Raw genomic sequence first — 20,779 nt, 5'->3', positions numbered from 1 at the left:
ACACTACCAGCACAAGTGGTTAGCCTTCTTGTGAGGGCCGTTTTCCACACAGACAGACCTGTGTTCTGGTTCCAGGAGGAAGGAGCCTGTGGCTGCAGGAGGAGGGGGCTGGGGAATGGCAGTGCAGTCAGCCCAAGGCAGCGATGAGCCATCGTTTTGACTGTCAAATCCACAAACACCAGGTTGCTGCTGTATGTTTTCCCTAGACACAACTGGCAGAGTTTCCCTAAACACAAAGGCACAAGCTGAGCTCCAGAATCAAGAGGAAAGCTGGCCTCCTGGCCACTGAGTGTTGGGGCAGGGGGTCTCATGGGTCAAGCCCGAGAACTCACTACAATGGAAGCTGTTTGGAGTATGAAGCCCTAAATAAGATGAGGAAGTCACCACTGCCCTGCTGTGTTTTCACTCCTTCAACAGGAAAACTTTGACTGGAGCTAGACAACATATCCTCTCCTGCTTTACTCTTTGGGAAACCAAACCCTCATCAAAAGGTTGCTGTGAAAATGTAGTCACCCCAGCGTCATCACTTACTTTGGAAAGCTTGATGAAGCCATTGGTACAGTAGAGATATCCTGGCTGTTGAATAAATACTTACTGATGCCTATTTTCTAGGTATTGTGCTAGGCTCTAGGAATATAGCAGTTAACAAAACCAACCAAAATCTCTGCCCTCACGTATTTACATTCTAGTGGGAAAGACATAATAATCAAATGTATTAGTGAAATATGGTATATTTAGATGATGATTAGTGGCATGGAGAAAAATAAACTGGGGTGGAGGTGGGGATGAGTAGAGAGAGGTGGGAGAATTTGTTATTTTAAATAAAGAGGTCAGGACAGGCCTCCCAACCTGAAGTAAAGAACTGAAGGACTTGAGAGTGAGCCCAGTGGACACCCAGGGGAAGAACATTCCAGAAATTCAACAGCAAATGCAAAGGCCTCAGCATGTTTGAGGATTTGACAGTCAAAATGATGACTGATCACCAAGGGAGGCTGGGTGGGGTGGGAGTGGGAAGTGGGGGGAGGGGTAGAGGTAACACAGGGCTGAGTAGGAGGAAATGAGGCCCAGAGGTGTGGATTCAGGTCATAGGTGGCCATATACAAGCTGTTGTGAGGATTTTGGCTTTTCCTCTAAGATGGGAGCCAATGAAAGGTATGAGGAAAAGAGCATGACCTGCCTCATATTTTGACAGGGTGACTTTAGCTGCTTGCTGGGAGCAGCAAAAGCAGAAGCAGGGAGATAAGTTGGGAGGCTTTGTGTTAGTCCAGACACAATGGAGGCCACAGTAAATGCGGGCAGTGGGAGATGAGGACAGTTGGGTGGAGACCTCTGACCAGGGTGCTGTGTCCCCACTCTGGAGCTTATGAAGCACAGATACAGTGCCTTCCTGGTTTTCTGTGGCCCCATGGCTGACAACCACTCCTTCCAATCAGATAACTTCTTACTCTGTAATTTCACAGTCCGCCTTGCTCTGATTCAAGAGCTATTCATCTCGCCTTAGCAAGACTCTTCCTATTAAGTATTGATTTTGTAACTAAGCTCTCAGAGAATACCCTATGGAAGTCCGTAGGGCCCCTTCATCACTGTCCCCAGGTATAAGAGCCTGACTAGAGCTCTGACACAGAATATTAACTTCCGTGGTTCTGTATGCACGCATCTGTATTTCAGCAGTAGATTGACTATCCTGGTCACAGCCTGAGAATCTTGTCTCTCTCTTGGCACAGTGATGTCTGCCTGGTTGCCATGGAAGCTAACCTCTGACCAGTGCTGGGATGTCCAGCATAGGGGTTGAGGGCCCAGTGCTTGCCTCTCCATCCACCCTGGAGACCTCCCAGTTGCTTTGTCAGGATGTTGCCACATGATATTTGAAAACTGAATTGACAACTTGACTGTTCACAGCGCTTCTCACTGCTGCTGCTGCTGCTGCTAAGTCACTTCAGTCGTGTCTGACTCTGTGCGACCCCATAGGTGGCAGCCCACCAGGCTCCCCCATCCCTGGGATTCTCCAGGCAAGAACACTGGAGTGGGTTGCCATTTCCTTCTCCAATGCAGGAAAGTGAAAAGTGAAAGTGAAGTTGCTCAGTCGTGTCCGACTCTCAGCGACCCCATGGACTGCAGCCCACCAGGCTCCTCCGTCCATGGCATTTCCCAGGCAAGAGTACTGGAGTGGGGTGCCATCGCCTTCTCCATCCTTCTCACTATGCATCTGCAAGTGCATGAAGATGTGTTGCTGTTCATGGTCGGGCCTGCACCATGACCAACACCCACTGGGCGCCCAGGGTGCCCCGGTGGTACCATTGTCTGTCCTTAGTGAGACTTTTTATTGAAATTTCCTTTGGCTCCCATTTGTTCATCTGTGTTTTGTTTTAGTTTTTTACAATTTTCTTTGAATATCACAAATGAATTAATAAAACTTTAAGGGGTTCCTACGTCAGTCTCTCCTGCTTTCATTTATGGTATTTTTTGACCCTGGCTTTACATTGGCATCACTTGAAGAGCTTTAAAAAATATATATATATTAAAATGCCTGGACCCCACTCTAGACCAACTGAATCGGAATCTAGAAAGTGGGGCACAGGCTTCAGCCTGTTTTAAAAGCTCCCCAGATGATTTTGATGCACAACTTGGCTTTCTTTCTTCCAGTCAGTATAAACAGGGCCTGGCACCGGCAGGCTGTTGCAGCATCTTATTCACTAGGCTCTCAAATGTACCCTCTACGTGAGGCCTTACATAGAGTCAGATACAGGGAAGGGATTGAAAGAAGAAAATGTTCACTATATAAATTTCAAATCTGTTCCATTCCCAGAACACATGGTCTGTCATGAACTGTGAATTAATACATAATGTTATTTCATTGTGTTTTATATGTGTTAAAATGAATGATCTGTTAAATATGGAATATACCATAAAATCTTTTTCCTTCTTTAATTCATCAGGGCTTTAGAGAATTAGGAGTGGCTTCGGCCTGCAGAGCAGAGTGCAGGGCTGGGACTTCTGAGAGCCAGGTCTTCCTTTTCCCGCCTAAGGCCGTGCAGATCCATTAATTCTCTCTTGAAAGGAGGATTTTTATGATTCTGTCGTGAAGGTGGGGAAACTGAGGCTCAGAGAATGTAACAAAGCTAATTATGTGAAAGTCCTCGTGTAGGGTTTTAACGTTGACTGTTTTTTTCAAATGCCGCCAGGGTCACACACCCACAGCGGACCTCACACCAACGAGCCTTTTGTAAGCTGTTTCTTCTACCGGGACGGGCTTCCAAGTCTTCTTTGTCTGACTGAATCTCACTCCTGTGGGATTGGATTCAGGCATTGCCTCTTCCTGGCAACTGTCCCTGTCCTGCCTTCCCACCCTGACTTCCCGCATGAGAACCTCCTGTGCCCCCAAGGTACCCAGTCTTCCCTCTGCTTTGCCATGTCTTGCACTGAATGATATCCTTTTGCTTCTTCTCTTCCTCCTCTAGTCAGCCAGCTTTTCTCTGTATTTTCCAGTGTTTAAAGTGCTTGGTGTATTTACAGGTCGATTATAAGAAGGAAATAAGACTGGGTGAACCCAGAGTACTATAATCTCAGTGTTGTGTGTTCTATTTGTTATGCATTTACGATTAACTGGAATCTCTTTGCTATATTCTAGAACCTCTGCTCTATTAAAAAAATTTTTTTTAAATTCATTTTTGGCTGCACTGGCTCTTCGTTGCTGTACTCAGACTTTCTCTAGTTGCAGTGAGCTGGGGCTACTCTCCAGTGGCAGGGTGTGGGTTTCTCATTACGGCTTCTCTTATTGTGGAGCACAGGCTCTAGGCATATGGGCTTAGTTGCCCCGCAGCATGTAGAATCTTACCAGCCCAGGGATTGAACCCGTGTCCCCTGCATTGGGAGGTGGATTCTTAACCACTGGACCACCAGGGCAGACCCCTCTCTTCTATTTTAAATTGATGGGCAGGCCCCCGCCAAAATCAGAAGGAGAGAGTACCTCCTGGGGAGCAGCTTGCTCTTTGGTGAAAGCCTAACATTCTCAACATCCATGGTAACAATGCAGTATTATTGTCAGGCTTTTATTAATGGGGGTTAAGTTTGCTTGGGCTTCCCTGGTGGTTCAGAGGTTAAAGCATCTGCCTGCAATGTGGGAGACCCAAGTTCTATCCCTGGGTTGGGAAGATCCCCTGGAGAAGGAAATGGCAGCCCACTCCAGTATTCTCGCCTGGAGAATCCCATGGATGGAGGAGCCTGGTAGGCTACAGTCTACCGGGTTGCAAACAGTCGGACATGATGGAGCAACTTCGCTTTACTTTACTCACTTTAAGTTTGCTTACAATTTTTTTTTCTTTTTGGTCCCAAATGATGCTGCAGTGAGCATCTTTACTCACTGTGTTAATTTCCTATTGTTGCTGTAACAAATTATCACACACTTGGTAGCTTAAAACAAATATATTGGAACTTCCCTGGTGGTCCAGTGGGTAGAATACACGCCCTGCAATGCAGAGGGCCCAGGTCTGATCCCCGGTTGGGGAACTAGATCCCGCATGCTACAACTAAGGAGTTGCAGTAATGAATAAATAAAAATAAATAAATACATTATCTTACAGTTCTGGACAGAGGAGCCTCGTAGGCTACAGTCCATGGGGTCGCTAAAAGTCGGACATGACTGAGCGACTTCACTTTCACTTTTCATTTTCATGCATTGGAGAAGGAAATGGCAACCCACTCCAGTGTTCTTGCCTGGAGAATCCCAGGGACAGAGGAGCCTGGTGGGCTTCCGTCTATGGGGTCGCGCAGAGTCGGACACGACTGACGTGACTTAGCAGCAGCAGCAGCAGCACAGTTCTGGAGGTTAGAAAACAAAAATAGATTTCATTGAGCTAAAATGTAAGTATTGGCAGGGCTGCATTTTTTCTATGGTGACTCAAGGGAGAATCCTTTTTCTTGCCTTTACCAGCTTCTGAATATCACTGCCTTCCTTGCCTCCTGGCTTTCTTCCATCTTCAAAACCTGCAGACATTGAATGAGTCTTTCCCACACCAGCACTGAATCACTCCTACACTGACTTTTCTGCCACCCACCCCTTATCCGCATTTAGATAACCCTTGGGATTTCACTGGGCCCACCTGGTATCATCCAGGAGCATCTTATATTAAGGTCAGATGATTAGCAACTGTAATTCCATTTGCAGCCTTTATTACCTCCTGCCATGAATACGACATACTCACAGGTATTCAAATTCTAGGGATTAAATTGCTAGCCATCTTTGGGTGACCATTATTTAGCTTAACATACCTACATCTTTGAACATTTATATGACTGTTTTTGTTGAATAAATTAACTAGAAATGAACTTGCAGAGTTGGGGATTGACGGGAGACACACAAAATTTTTCTTGAATTATTTCGGTTTCTTTTTTTTTCTTTTTTTTTTTTTTTTTGCTTGTAGGATCTTAGTTCCCCAACCAGGGATTGAATGCAGGCCCTTGGCAGTGAAATCCCCAAGTCCTAACCACTAGACTGGGAATTCCTAAGTTCTGAATCTTTAATGTTTAAACATTTGCCAATCTGACTCTTAAAAGTCAATTAGTACTCCAGAATTTGAAAACTGAGGAATTCTGACATGTACATTGACATTAAGAAGCTGATGAGACACAAAAGGGTTTGTGATCCAAAACTTGATTGAGTTTGCATTTTTAAGGTCTAATGCAAGTGTTTTTCATCTACTTAATCTTTGAAACTGTGTTTTGCTTAGGTTAATATTTAAATAATTTTGCATTCTCTAAGTACCATCACCCTTGATGACTAAGGGTATGGTACAGAATCAATGAGAAGGGAAATACCCTGTGTTGGACAATTTCTTGCTAGCAATTCATGAAATAGAATCTGAATTCACTAGCTTATTAATTTATTAATTAGTCCATTAGTATTTAATATATTCTTAATGCACGCACACCTGCCTGACCTCCAAGAATTTCCAAAGCAGTGAAAGGGATAAGACACAAGTGCCATTACATGGCAGATCATTTGAGGATGGACTGTACTTGTGTAAAATTCGTCCACTGAAATTTATATGATCTAACATTATAATAGATCACCTTTATTTTGGAAAACTTTATGATTTTTAACTAAATAGATAAATGAGCAATATATCGATATAGCATGTAGTGGCCAAACTTTTGTCTGAGTATAAAAATTTAAGTCTCAAAAAATAATCTAAAAATTTGATTACCTGAAATAAGCCAGTCACAAAAAAACAAATTCCACTTATAAGAGGTACCTAGAGTAGTCAGATTCATAGACATGGAAATTAGATTCGTGGTTGCCAGGGCTGAGGAGAGGGGAAGATGGGACTTGTTGTGTGATGGGTATAGAGTTTCAGTTTTGCTATTAGATGAAAGGATTTCTGGAGATCAGTGATAGAACAATGGAAATATACTAAATACTACTAAACTGTACACTCAAAAATTATTGAGATGGTAAATTTTATGTGTTTTATCCGTGATTTTTAAAAATCTAAGGGATGATTGTCTCCTAAGCAGTCATAGGAGGAAGTTACTGTAAACATTTATTAAGTGCCAACTGTGTTGGGCAACTCCATGCATCATTTTGTTTAATCCTCCCAACAATCCTCTATGGTAGGTATTATTTGATCTGTTTTGTAGGCGAAAAAACTTGAGTAACTTGCCCAGAGTCACACAAACTGGGATTTGAACTGGCTTTTTCTTTCTCCTGTGTCCTCATGCCTAATCACTAAAGGCGCATGAGTGAGATGAAAGTGATTTACACTGAGAACACTATCCCAAATATTCTCTAAAGTTATTGTTGTTGTTCAGTCACTAAGTTGTGTCTGATTCTTTGTGACCCCATGGACACACACCAGGGGGGTGTCTTTGCAGCACGCCAGGCTTCCCTGTCCTTCACTGTCTCCCAGAGTTTGCTCAAACTCATGTCTATTGAGTCAGTGATGCCATCCAGCCATCTCATCCTCTGTCACCCCCCTCTCCTCCTGCCCTTAATCTTTCCCAGCATCAAGGTCTTTTCTGATGAGTCGACTCTTCGCGTCAGGTGGCCAAAGTATTGGAGCTTCAGCTTCATCAGTTCTTCCGTGAATATTCAAGGTTAACTTCCTTTCGGATTCACTGGTTTGATCTCCTTGTTGTCCAAGGACATGGTAGACATGGTCATATTAAAAGTGACACAAGGACACACACTTACTTAGCTGGAATATAAAATTCCTAGAAACATTCATTGGCTTCCCCAGCTAAGGTTTATCTTACTAAGTAATAGGATGTTAATGCCTTTTCTTTCTTCCCTTCTTCCCTCCTTTCATTCTTTCAGTATTAGAGTAATGTCTATATCATGGTCACACAGAGCAGTATAATAATAGTATATATATAATATATATATATATAATTAGAGCTGCCTCTGCCCATCATATCATTCTTTCATCCAGAGAGGGCTGGGAAAGATCTGTAATGAATGAAGGGCTTGCCCCTCCTGTTCCTCTTCTGACGTGGGCCCTGGATGACATCACATAAAAAGTTATTTCCTGCTTGGTCCTTATCTCGAATGCTGACTAAATTATTAGCCTTACTTCCTTTACTTATGTGTAATGGAATTTAGGAATAAAAGTAAAACCACTTCCTATTGGAGTTTATACTTAGGTCCTTTAAAGGTCATGTACTTGGATGCTTTTTCCATCTCTGGGGACTGTAAAGTTGTTTGATGCAGACAAAGAACAACAGAAAATGTCATGCTGAAATTCAGTGGGAGTCCTGGATTACCTACTACTCATGTACTAGTGAATGGCTTTCTGACCCCCAAACTTGCTGAAGATTGGAAACGAGTAAAGCATGCAGGTTTTAAAATTAATTTTAAAAGACGGCTGTTTAAACTAAATCACCCCCGTGTGGTTCTTGGATGGTGCCCTATGCAGTGTGAGGTAATGGGAAAGGCACCGGACTTGAATTCTCATTTTGGCAAGAGAAGATGGAACTGCTGATCCCAAAGGGAGGCATGGCACTGACTGACAAACCTATGTGAAATGTAAACCTTCAGGATCCCGATCCCGTAAGGAGAGATGGTGATGTCTGAATTTGTGCTCTTCATTAGGAGACCGGCTGGATATCGAGTAGCCACTCCCAAGAGGTGAGCTCTGAGAAGCTTACATTTTATCAGTTATCAGTGTCCATATTAAGATGGCTCTATGATAAAGAGTCAAGCTAGTAAATCACTAAGCCAATTGTCTCCTTTACCCCTTTTTATGAGCATAAATTTTCCCTTTGTCTCCCAAAACTTCATTCATTCATTCATTCATTGTCAAATGCTGAAATAGGGTGCTTTTTATGAAACGCATATGGAGAATGTCATTTGTTGAATTCATGGTCTTGAGAAAGCAAAATACTCCTGGTCTTCTGACTATTGACTTTTAAATAGAGCTTGTATGTCATTATTATTCCCCTTATCAACAGGAAGCAGATATACAAAGGACAAAATCTCATACCAGGCAACAAGTTTAAAAAATTTATATATATATTTTTTCATCAGACCATGATTATTTAGGGGAAGCTTAGCATTCAGTTTGGATTTTTCTGAAATGAGGTTTTTGTTTTTCTGATGATAAAATTAATACATGATAAGTAATGCCTATTAAGTATAAGGAAGTATTATAAAAACAATTGCTCCCATTAATTGAGCAGTTTTCCGTTACCCATGGAACTCCCTGCTAAGTGCTTGGCCTCCATGAGCTCATTCCATCCTAAGAGCCCTTTCCTGACAAAGATGCTCAGGCACCAAGAGTGAGGTAACTCTCCAGAGGGGTTTAAATCCAGGTCATCTGACTCAAAGGACACGGCTTTATACCTGGGTTGGGAAGATCCCCTGGAGGAGGAAATGGCAACCCACTCCAGTATTATTGCCTGGAAATCCCATGGATGGAGGAGCCTGGAGGGCTACAGTCCATAGGGTCACAAAGAGTCAGACACGACTGAAGTGACTTAGCATGCACACATACCATCTAACTCCAGAGCCTGTGTTCTTAATTATTATATAATCTTCGCTGTTTGTTTCTGGCCTGTTTTCTAAAAGTATGATAAATATATAGGCAGATCAATTGTTTGTGATATTTAAACATTCTCTATATCATTTGAGTAGAATGTGATGGTTATGAGAAGGGACTGTAAGGAAAGGGACCATCTCTTCTCCTCCGCCTTTTGGATGCACGCTGTCAGGCTGGGACTCCGCCTGACCCTCTGCTTTGTGATCCAAGCAGTAGTAGCTCTAACCCTGGCAGGACTGGTTTGACCTCTCAGGAGACCCTTAAGAGCCTCTCCTACAGTTTTTTGTATGGATCTGATTCTTTCTATTTCCCTTTCTGCTTGAAATAGCTTGAATAGTTTCTTTTCTAGAGCTGAACCCTGGACTAATAATGACAAATTTATTACATGCATTTTATAATACATGCAATTTTTATAATTGAAACCAGATACAAGTTATTTTTTCAGGTTAATATTTTCTCAGAAATATTGAATAAATTTTACAATGAAGTATTTACTTTTTGGTCTGAGCCACCAGGGAAGCCCCACTATTCCTTTATATAAATGTAGCATCACTTATCTTCTATTCCTTTATTAGTGAGCATTTAGATTCTTTTCAGATTTTTACTGTTATAAATGAGTACTTTTTGGACATAGTGCATTAGTTTCGTATTGCTGTTGTGACAGATTACTGTAGACTTAACGGCTTAAAACAACATGACGTTTGGGAAGCCAGAAGTCCAAAATTAATCTTACTGGGCTGAGTTCCAGGTGTTGGGCAGGACTGCATTCATTCTGGAAGTTCTAGGGGAAGAGTCACTTCCTTGCCTTTTCCTCAGGCTGCCCACATTCCTCGGCTCCTGGACGCTTCCATCTTCAAAGACAACAATGGCTGGTTGAATCCTTCTCATGATGCATCCCTCTGACACTGACTTTCCTGTCCCCTTCTTTTGCTCATATAACCCTAGTGATTACATTGTGTCTACCTAGGTAATCTGTGATCATCTCTCCATCTCAAAGTCATCTGCTTAGCTCCCTCAGTCCCACCTGCAACCTGATTCTTCCCTGCCATATAGCATAACATATTCACAAGTTCCAGGAATCAGGATGTGGGGAATCATTTGGGAGAACCATGCTTCTGCCTACCACATGCAATAAGTCTGCTCTGAGGAGTCCATCCAGCAGCAAAAAGCTGAGATCTGGATAAAGAAAAATTTTAAAGGCTTCTGACATGTCAAATATAATTGTACCAACTTATATCCCATTGGAAAGTTTTAAAAATTCCCATCTCATTCTCATCACAGTGCTGCTGCTAGCCTGGAATATTACTGTCTGGCATAGAAGATTAATAAACACAACACCTGCATGTCATAAAAAATTCAAAAGGTACAAAAGAATACGTAAAATAGATCTCCTGCTTATCTGTATCCTCCAGAGGCTACCACTGATGCCAGTTTCTTATATATCATTGTAGAGTTATTCTGTACGTATATAAGCATTCATGTAGACTGTCTCTCCTTTTTATATACATGGTAATATACTATGCACATTCTTCTGATCTTCTCATAGATTTTTGAATTAGGAGTGGTGTGAGTAAATAGATATAATATTATAATATATATCTCTGATCTAGAATATAATATCTCTGATCTAGAAGTTACTATATGTTCTAAAATAACCACAATTAAGATGTATTTGAGGACTTTCCTAGTGGTCCAGTGGTTAAGAAACCACCTTACAATGCAAGAGACACAGGTTCAATTCCTAGTTGGGAACCTAATCTCATGTGCCACAACTAAGACCTGATGCAGCCAAAATAAATACATTTTTTTTTAATGAAAAAGATTTATTTCAGTGAATGATGGACCATATAGAGACCCTGACATCTCTTACTTACAAGCATGAGTGCATTAGGATTCCATTTTTCGTAGGTGCAAAGGCATATTGAAGGAAATTCAATCTCTGAAGAGACATATGCAACTCCATCATTAGATCTTAATGCTGTGAAAATGGATGGTGTATTCTGTAATGAGAAAACAGTAGCTGTTTCAAGCTACAGAGAAATTTATGGTATAATATATAAAAATGTGAAATAAAAAAGATTACTATGAATTCATATTTTCATAAAGAATTATTCTGTCACCATTATGTAATAATCTCTTTCTGAAACTCTCTGTAACATTCCCCAATTATGGTTTAGAAGGTAGTAATTTTAATGGAAGCAATCTATTATTAATATCAAAGAAATTCAACCCAGCTTCCTTATATTCAAATAATCATTTATAAAACACAGAGAAAAATATCATTCACAATAGTAGCAAAAACTGAACATATAGGAAAAAAACATTAAACACATAAAAATAAGCTATGAAATTTTATGAGAATATTAAAGATTATAATGAATAAATGGAGAGATAGAATTTTTTAGAAAGTATAGTCTTAAAAATCATAAAACTTGCCTCTAGTCTCCACATTTAATATAAACACAATCAAAACTCCAGTAAATTTTTGAAGGAAATTATTAAAATGATGCTAAACTTAATCTAGTAATTAAAGTGTGCTATTCTAGAGAAGAAGAGTACAAAAGAAATTTTTTGCCTTCTAGATATTGAGCCTTATTATAAAGTTATAATCATTAGCATAGTATGACATGAAGGCAGGACTAAACAGATCAAAGGAACAGAATATGATGTCTAGAAATAGATTTTAATTTTAATGGAAACAAGCAGATGCAAAAGAAGGCCCTCAAATCGTTGCAGAAAAGATATCATTATTCATAAATAAACAGGGACCAATTTGCTTCTTGTTTAAAAGCAAATTATATATATATATATATACATATATATATATATATATATATATGTTTTTGCATTGCAGCCTGGAGATATGGGATCTTAATTCCCTGACAAGTAATCGAATGCATGCCCCTGCAGCGGAAGCATGAAGTCTTAGCCACTGCAACACCAGAGAAGTCCCCAGGAAACAAATTATAATTCTTACAACAAAATAATAAACTCATATATATCAGATTTCTTTACAAAGTGAAGTCACTCAAGTCATGTCCGACTCTGCAACCCCATGGACAGTAGCTTGCCAGGCTCCTCCATCCATTGGATTTTCCAGGCCAGAGTACTGGAGTGGCTTGCCATTTCCTTCTCCAGGGGATCTTCCCGACCCAAGGATTGAACTGGGGTCTCCCATGTTACAGGCAGACTCCTTAACGTCTGAGCCACCAGGGAAGTCCTTTCTTTACAAACCATAAACCATAAACACTTAAGGTGGACATTTACTGGAATTTCTTTTTATAATCTTGAGGAAGGGAATAAGTTTGCTTCCTTAGTTTTCTTCTCTTTTAGGATTTTACAAAATACTGTCCATCCCACATTCTTTCTTTAGATTTGTCAAACTTGTGCAAGTACAATCAAATTTTGCTGATTTGGGAACAAAGGTGACTTAGCCTTTAAGCAGAAGGATGGATGCGTGTGTGTGTGTGTGTGTGCACACACACATATGTGGTGGGGAGAGTTGATACTATGCTGTGGCCCTCATGAGTTGTGTGTGAGGACAAAAGTCACTGGGAAAGAATTAGAGCGAGGTTTTTCTGACCCAGGACAGGTTGAGGAGGGGCGGGGTGTGAAAGATTTGTTGGAGCTATTTGTACAGTGCAGGCAAATCAGCGGGGGACCAGAAACAGCCAGAAGGTATCATGTGCATTTTAGAGTAGGCAGATTGGGGACTTTCCCCAGCCCTAAACTGCCTTGGCTGGGAGTTAAAGATGGTTCATTTTGTCCTTACAAAAACATCAGGGCCATGTGATGGGAAGGACAAAAGGAAGGCACTGGAAGGATGTGCCTTGCTTTCCACTGCACATCTTACTCTCTTTATAGAAACCAGAGCTGCTTAAGTAGTTCACGCTAAACCACCAGAGTATCTGGTAACAAGCAAGTGGTACAGACAAGATCACAGACTTAGCAGAAGTGGCTATTGGCTGTAAAGAGAGTTATGGCACCCTGGAGGATACTCAGGAAGTATCTCATGTTGGCCCAGCAGCTCAAAGTACCTTGGCGTCCACTTCTTGCCTGGTCTCCTGGGGCTCCCTCCGCCCCTGTGGAGACTGCTGGTGCCAGCTGTGCCTGGGGTCTCTGCGTGGAATGTTCTGTGTTTGTGGGGAATTGCTGCTGGAAGGGAATGTTGGTCCCTGGGTTTGGGAACTTCTGTGTGTAATGAGTGTTTGCCTCCTAATGTACTATTTGCTTTTAAAGTTTCCTTAGAAACCTTGCATATAATACTTAATTCACCCTTGGCTCTGTCCTGACACTTATTTTTTTGTGGAAGTCACAAGGACTGTGCTTTTTAATTGTGGCCTTTTGTTTCTCTCTGCTTTCCCTCAGTCTCCAAAGCGTGACCATTCAAGAGGGCCAAGGCCTCATTTGTCACACCAAGATTTGTGTCTGTGCTCTTGGCAGGACATGTTGTTAACCTTTAAGTGCTACATCTCTGGAGAAGGATGTGCTCCAGTGACACACTTTATGTTAGAAATTTTGTTAGTGGTGGTAGAAATAATATCAGCAGGGGACCTCTCTGGTGGTCCAGTAGCTGGCACCCTGAGCTCCCAGTGCAGGGGGCCCAGGTTCAACCCCTGGTCAGGGAACTAGATCCCACATGCTGCACTGAGGAGTTGGCACACCATAACTAAAGATCCTGCATGCTGCAACCAAGATCCAGTGCAGCCAAATAAATAAATTTAAAAAAAAATTTTTTTTTTTTTTTTTTTTCAGAAAAAAGAAATAACAACAGTACACAAGCCCAGTTCTGTGGCAGCTGTGGGCATCCCTATGCCAAGCCTTGGAGAAGCAGAAGCTATGCCTTTCCCTGCCACATCACCTGGCCTCCATCATCTAGGCCCTCAATGTACACCCCCACTTCTGTTGTTTTCCTGTCCACCTTCTCCCCTCCCCATACTGCTGCACAACCATTGCCCTCCTCATTCCCAAGGGAGAAAGAGCTTTGGGTCTGAAGGACAGCGCCTAAAACACTGTCCCAACCTCTTTTATAGTTCCTGCTTCTTCTATATAACAGAGCCCCGAAGAGGCTAGACTTAGTGTGAGTCCCAGAGGACTTGGCTAAAATAAACTTTGATTCCAAAATAATTTGGGTGTTGATAATGGTTAGAGTGCAGAGAGGCCTCAACCATCATCAGTTGTCCTTCATTACTCGTGGCTGAAAACCCCCAGAGTTGAGTGGTACGGTTTTTCTAAATGAAAATTGTTTTCTTTTTGCCTGATTTTCTGTATAATATGAACTTATTGTAAAAACTTCAAAAAATATTGAAAGATGTAAAGAAGAGGGTACCCCCCCAACCCCACCCTCAAATAATCTGGTTAAGAATTTTGGGGTCAAAATTTCTAAGCTTTTCCATGCATGCACATCCATTTATACTTTAAAAAAAAAGTGACTGTATTGTGATGTTTTGTAAACCATCCAATGTATTGCCACACAAAACCAACCTAAAACTTAGAGGTATAAAAGAGCAACCATTTGTTACAGCTCATGAATTCTTTAGGTGAGGAGTTCAGAGAGGACAGAGCTGGGATATTTTTCCTCTGCTCCATGAAGTCTAGGACATCAGCTAGGAAAACTCAAATGGCTAGGGATAACTGGAATATCTGGGGTCTGGAAATACCTGGAAGCTTCTTTTCATACTCACAGAGTTAACTCAGTTGTGATTGTACGTGAGAATACCTGCATGTGACTTTTCTGTGTGGCTTGAGCTTCCCCACGACATGGTAGGCCTCAGGGTAGTTGAAGCTAATGACTGATCTAATGACTGATGTCCTTATAAGGAGATAAATTTGGATTGAGACACACAGCCACAGAGGGAGTATGCCATGGGAAGATGGAGGCAAAGATTGGAGTGATGTATCTGTCGGTCAAGGAATATCGAGGATTTCCAGCAGCCACCAGAAACTGGGAAGAGCTAAGGAAAGACCCTCACCCAGAACCTTCAGAGAGCATGTTCCTGCTGATACCTTAATTTTGGATTTCTGGTCTCTAGAGCTGTAAGAGAATAGATAGCTGTCATTTTAAGCCACCAGGGTTTATAACAAGTACTTTGTTATAGCAGCCCTAGGAACCAAACACAGTTACCCATATTAACATAGATCTGTGTCATCATTTCATAGGGGCACAGTGACTATCAGTGCAGTTCAGCTGTGCAGTCGTGTCCAGCACTTTGTGACCCCATGGACTGCAGCACGCCAGGCTTCCCTGTCCATCACCAACTCCCGGAGTTTACCCAAACTCATGTCCATTGAGTCAGTGATGCCATCCAACCATCTCATCCTCTGTTGTCCCCTTCTCCTCCTGCCTTTAATCTTACCCAGCATCAGGGTCTTTTCAAATGAGTCAGTTCTCATCAGGTGGCCAAAATATTGGAGTTTCAACTTCAACATCAGTCCTTGCAATGAATATTCAGGACTGATTTCCTTTAGCATGGACTGGTTGGATCTCCTTGCAGTCCAAGGGACTCTCAAGAGTCTTCAACCCCACAGTTCAAAAGCATCAATTCTTCAGCGCTCAGCTTTCTTTATGGTCCAGCTCTCACATCCATACATGACTACTGGAAAAACCATAGCCTTGACTAGATGGACCTTTGTTGGCAAAGTAATGTCTCTGCTTTTTAATATGCTGTCTAGGTTGGTCATAACTTTCCTTCCAAGGAGTAAGAGTCCTTTTAATTTCATGGCTGCAGTCACTATCTGCAGCGATTTTAGAGCCCCCCAAAATAAAATCTCTCATTATTTCTGCTGTTTCCCCATCTATTTGCCATGAAGTGATAGGACCAGATGCCATGATCTTACTTTTCTGAATGTTGAGCTTTAAGCCAACTTTTTCACTCTCCTCTTTCACTTTCATCGGGAGGCATTTTAGTTCCTCTTCACTTTCTGCTATAAGAGTGATGTCACCTGCATACCTGAGGTTATTGATATTTCTCCCAGCGATCTTGATTCCAGCTTGTGCTTCATCCAGCCTGGCATTTCTCATGATGTACTCTGCATATAAGTTAAATAAGCAGGGTGACAATATACAACCTTGACGTACTCCTTTTCCTACTTGCAACCAGTCTGTTGTTCCATGTCCAGTTCGAACTGTTGCTTCCTGACCTGCATACAGATTTCTCAAGAGGCAGGTCGGGTAGTCTTTCAGAATTTTCCACAGTTTGTGGAATCCACACAGTCAAAGGCTTTGGCATAGTCAATAAAGCAGAAATAGATGTTTTTCTGGAATTCTCTTGCTTTTTCCATGATCCAGTGGATGTTGGCAATTTGATCTCTGGTTCTTCTGCCTTTTCTAAAACCAGCTTGAACATCAGGAAGTTCATGGTTCACATATTGCTGAAGCCTGGCTTGGAGAATTTTGAGCATTACTAGCTTGTGAGATGAGTGCAATTGTGTGGTAGTTTGAGCATTCTTTGACATTGCCTTTCTTTGGAATTGGAATGAAAACTGACCTCTTCCAGTCCTGTGGCCACTGCTGAGTTTTCCAAAATTGCTGGCATATTAAGTGCAGCACTTTCACAGCATCATCTTTCAGGATTTCAAATAGCTCAACGGGAATTCCATCACCTCCACTAGCTTTGTTCATAGTGATGCTTTCTAAGGCCCACTTGAGTTCACATTCCAGGATGTCTGGCTCTAGATGAGTGATCACACCATAGTGATAATCTGGGTCGTGAAGATCTTTTTTGTATAGTTCTGTGTATTCTTGCCACCTCTTTTTAATATCTTCTGCTTCTGTTAGGTCCATACCATTTCTGTCCTTTATTGAGCCCATCTTTGCATGCAATTTTCCCTTGGTATCTTTAATTTTCTTGAAGATATCTCTAGTCTTTCCCATTCTATTGTTTTCCTCTATTTCTTTGCACTGATCATTGAGGTAGGCTTTCTTATCTCTCCTTGCTATTCTTTGGAACTCTGCATTCAAATGGGTATATCTTTCCTTTTCTCCTTTGCTTTTTGCTTCTCTTCTTTTCTCAGCTATTTGTCAGGCCTTCTCAGACAGCCATTTTGCTTTTTGCATTTCTTTTGCTTGGGGATGGTCTTGATCCCTGTCTGCTGTACAATGTCATGAACCTCCATCCATAGTTCATCAGGCACTCTATCAGATCTAATCCCTGAGGAATCCCTTGAGAAATAGAGTCAAGGGATTAGATCTGACAGTAACCATAGAATGCTTAATCATCACTTATTTAATCAAACTTAAACAGGTCTAAGAAATATAGTTCAATAATTAGCATGAGATTATATTCTGTACAATAAAATGGGTGACTCATAACCTCTCTCACAGACTTCATTTGTTTCCTCCACAGGGCCTAGCTTTAACTTATCAATTAACTTATAAACACCAATAAGAGAGTACCAAGAAATACAAAGTTTGATCACCTACCAGCATTATATTAAAGGATGCCCAATGTTAAGGATATTAAGGTTTTCAAGACAATCCTGTCCCTTCTGGAAACCTTCTTGGTTAGTTGACTGGAAGGACAGGTAAAAACTTCAACCTAACTGAGCACTCCTATAAAACATCAAATATTTTTAAATGAAAGTGACTATAGTACAAAAAGTTTAAATCCCATTGCTCTTACTGATGTGATACTTCCAGTTCCCCAGCCACAAAAGCAGTTTTAAACATCTAAGCCTCTTTGCCAAGCGTTAAGAAATGACTCAGAAATGTAATCCTGGCAGACGACTACGGAAACGTACCCTGCGCATCCTAGACCTTTTCTGCTGCTTCTTTATGGCTCCTGGGTTGGATGAGGCCTCCTGCGTTTTCCTTCTCAAGTTCGGTTCTCTGTTTCTTGGCTCATTTGTGACTTCCTCTACACAGAAGGGCGGGCATGGGGCAAACCTGGAGAGGAGCCCCGGTGCCCCTCCCGGTCTCTGACGGTGCCAAATCAGAGCAGCAGGCTAAGTGCTTAGCTCTGTAAGTTGCGTGGCTGCAAGCCCTTCCAAGCTCCTCTTTTTCTTTCTTCCGCAGACCATGAGTCTTCTCCAAAAGTGCCTGTAGAAAAAAATAAAGCCTTTTTTAACTCTAAGATGCTTGGCAGTGCTTTTTGCCGTTTTCTCAAAGTCTTTAGCCACTCTGAACATAACACTCTGGACGACTGGAGTGCAACAAAAACTGCTCTGAATTCTTAGTTCGGTGTGGAAATCTAAAGAAAACTGTGCTGCTCACATAGGTGCTCATTGCAGGCTACCTGATTGGAAGAGCTTGAAATCTTCATGTTTTCTGAATATCTGGGAGGTGGTACCTCTAACCATGGCTAAACAATGCAAGGGTCATTCCCTTTCCTCCCAATGGGGCCACAGCAGCCCTGGGTCCTGGTGTTTATTTGGTGGGGAACAAGGAGCTCTGTTGTTTTAAATGAAGATTTGATTCTGAGCTTGAGTTTAAACCTCAGTCCTCTAACTCCATCAGATCTTGGCCATGACACCTCAGCAAGTCATTCATCTTCTTAGAAAGCATTTTTCATCTGTAAGAAGAGAGATGAGAAAACCAGCTCAGGGGATATAGAGCAGCATCATAGATCTAGGACTTTGCTTTTGGTAGGGCCTCATTTTTATGGAGAAGAAAATCGGAGCCCAGAGAGTTTAAGCAATTTGCCCGTAGTCATACAGCTAATTTATGGCAGAGCTAGCATTAGTATTTCAGTCCCTGTTGTTCTTTCAGCTACATTAAGCTGTACAGAGTAACTCAGGAGAAGGGATGCAGGAGACTAAGGTGGATGTAGGGATGAAGTGGGATTCAGTATAAGCTGAGGGCTTGGCATTCCTGAAGGCCTGGGAAAAACTGAGACGGGGTGGCTGAAGTGGTGGAGGCCAGGAGGAAGGCGGAGGAGCTACCCATAGTTCTTTCTTCCATCCACTTCTGGGTTTTGTGTGTAGGAACTAAGGAAGTGGCTGCAGCACCACGTGTGATTGTTGAAACTGCTGTGAATTCTGAGAGCCTACGGTGTGAAGAACTAAACTAGGTCAGATCCAAGCCTGACACAAAGCAAAAAGAATGCCACAGATTTGCAACTGAGGTTGCAAGTTAGGACACAAAATGCCCTGTTTGCTCCCAGGCTGGCTGGGCCCCACCTCCTTCCCATTTGTAATTAAAGCTCTTTAGGAGGGGTTGGGTCCCTTGCTCTGGAAAATCAATGCGCTGTTTCTGGAGGTCCCCTAAGTGCCATGCCTCCCAACTTTTCGACCTTAGCCCATGAATCAAGTCTGATGACTTAATTTACTGTTGAAACAAACACATCCATTGCAAAGTGAAGCATCACAGACGTTTCCACTTCTCACTTGCCAGGGTAGTTGCCCCAGAGAAGAAAGGAGAATTAATCCTTTCTCTAAACAAAGACATTCTCCCTGTGGTAAAACCAGAGAAGGAGATAGAATCTGAGTGTGTTCACTGGCTTTAGGCAAGCAGATGCCAATCATTTCCTCCCCACCCCCCCGGCCCCACAGCAGAGGCCCCAGAGCCCTAACCCACCCTGTCTCCAATGCAGCAGCTGGTCAGCCCTTGCTCAGCCTAGCCTCTTCTCCTGCTGTGTGTGTACTTGGGAATGGGAAGCCACAGGCAGTGAGCCGAAGGCCATGGAGACCAGGGAGTTGAAGTTGCATTTTTGACCAATCTCCAGAGAGACCAGAATAAATTAGATGTATAGCAGCAGTAAGAGGTTCTTCTGCCCCAGGGAGAGAGATGGTGATGGAGAGAAGTGACCTGGTCCCAGAGGCTCCTCTGTTGACTGTGCGGGGCCTGCTGTACTTCCTACTCTGGTCCTGCACGATGTCCCTGAACCCTTAGAATAATTTTCTCCTCATTTCTATGAGCAGGATAGGTTTCTATCTCTGAAATCAAATGCTTTTCTTACTTTTAATTTTTATTTTTTAAAATTATGATGATGATGATTATTTCTGGCCATGTCACATGCTTTGCAGTGCGATCCTAGTTCCTGACCAGGGATGAAGCTCGTGCCCCGTGCTGTGGAGACCCAGAGTCCCAACCACTGGATAACCAGAGAAGTACCCCAAATGCCTTTTTAAAAAAAAATTATTAAATTACCTAATGTGCAATGCCAGACACTGTGGGGAGAGTCAAGAATGGTTACATAAGGTAGCTAATTGATCCCTTTGAAATACCCTCCGTGTGTTTTGTTCCTTTCACAAGTACACCCACACTCATCTACCATTCTATTTCACTTACCATATTGTTTAAGCAGCTAGTTATTTACTAGTTATTCAAAGTTTGTTGATCTTAACTCTCTAATTGGACTGAAAATGGCCTCATTTCAAAAAAAACATGTCATAAATATTTTTTGCACCCCCTAACAGTGCCTAGGTCAGTATCAAATATACTTTAGCCAATAATTACATTAATTTTTAATATTTTATTTGCTTAAAATAACAAACTGATTATAGAATCGGGAACCAATTCAGCTATTTATTTACTTTAATAAATACTAATTTCACTTATTCCCTTCTTCATCCATCCATTTATCAGTCACTCATTCACTTAAGCCATCTGATTTGAGTAGCTTGGGTTTAAAGAGCTTGGGAGAAGCTAAAACAATTCAAACTTCCTACAACTCCCTAAGCATAAGGGCCTGTTTAGTAGGAATACAGAGGAAGGTACCTGTGTGAGGATTTTAGGAGTAAAATCCATGACACTTAGAAACTAGAAGGACTGTGGACTAGAAAGGAAAATTAATCAAAGATAAGGAAGA

The 20,779-nt window shown here is 41.9% G+C and overlaps 1 protein-coding gene across 1 annotated transcript in view; it reads left to right on the top strand.

Annotated features, from left to right (window-relative positions):
* The window catches only part of SNX18 (sorting nexin 18), a 49,490-nt gene extending 35,030 nt beyond the window's left edge, over positions 1 to 14,460 (top strand). Inside the window, exon 3 of the mRNA XM_069556555.1 lies at positions 13,788 to 14,460. Within this exon, the coding sequence (XP_069412656.1) occupies positions 13,788 to 14,105 (318 nt within the window). The 3' untranslated portion in view covers positions 14,106 to 14,460. The remainder of the gene's footprint in view (positions 1 to 13,787) is intronic.
* Positions 14,461 to 20,779: the final 6,319 nt, after the last annotated feature.

This window comes from Ovis canadensis, chromosome 16, assembly GCF_042477335.2.
Source record: "Ovis canadensis isolate MfBH-ARS-UI-01 breed Bighorn chromosome 16, ARS-UI_OviCan_v2, whole genome shotgun sequence".
NCBI classification, from domain to species: Eukaryota; Metazoa; Chordata; class Mammalia; order Artiodactyla; family Bovidae; genus Ovis; species Ovis canadensis.
Note: the sequence above shows the minus strand (reverse complement) of the source record. Positions and strands in the feature narration are given on the sequence as shown.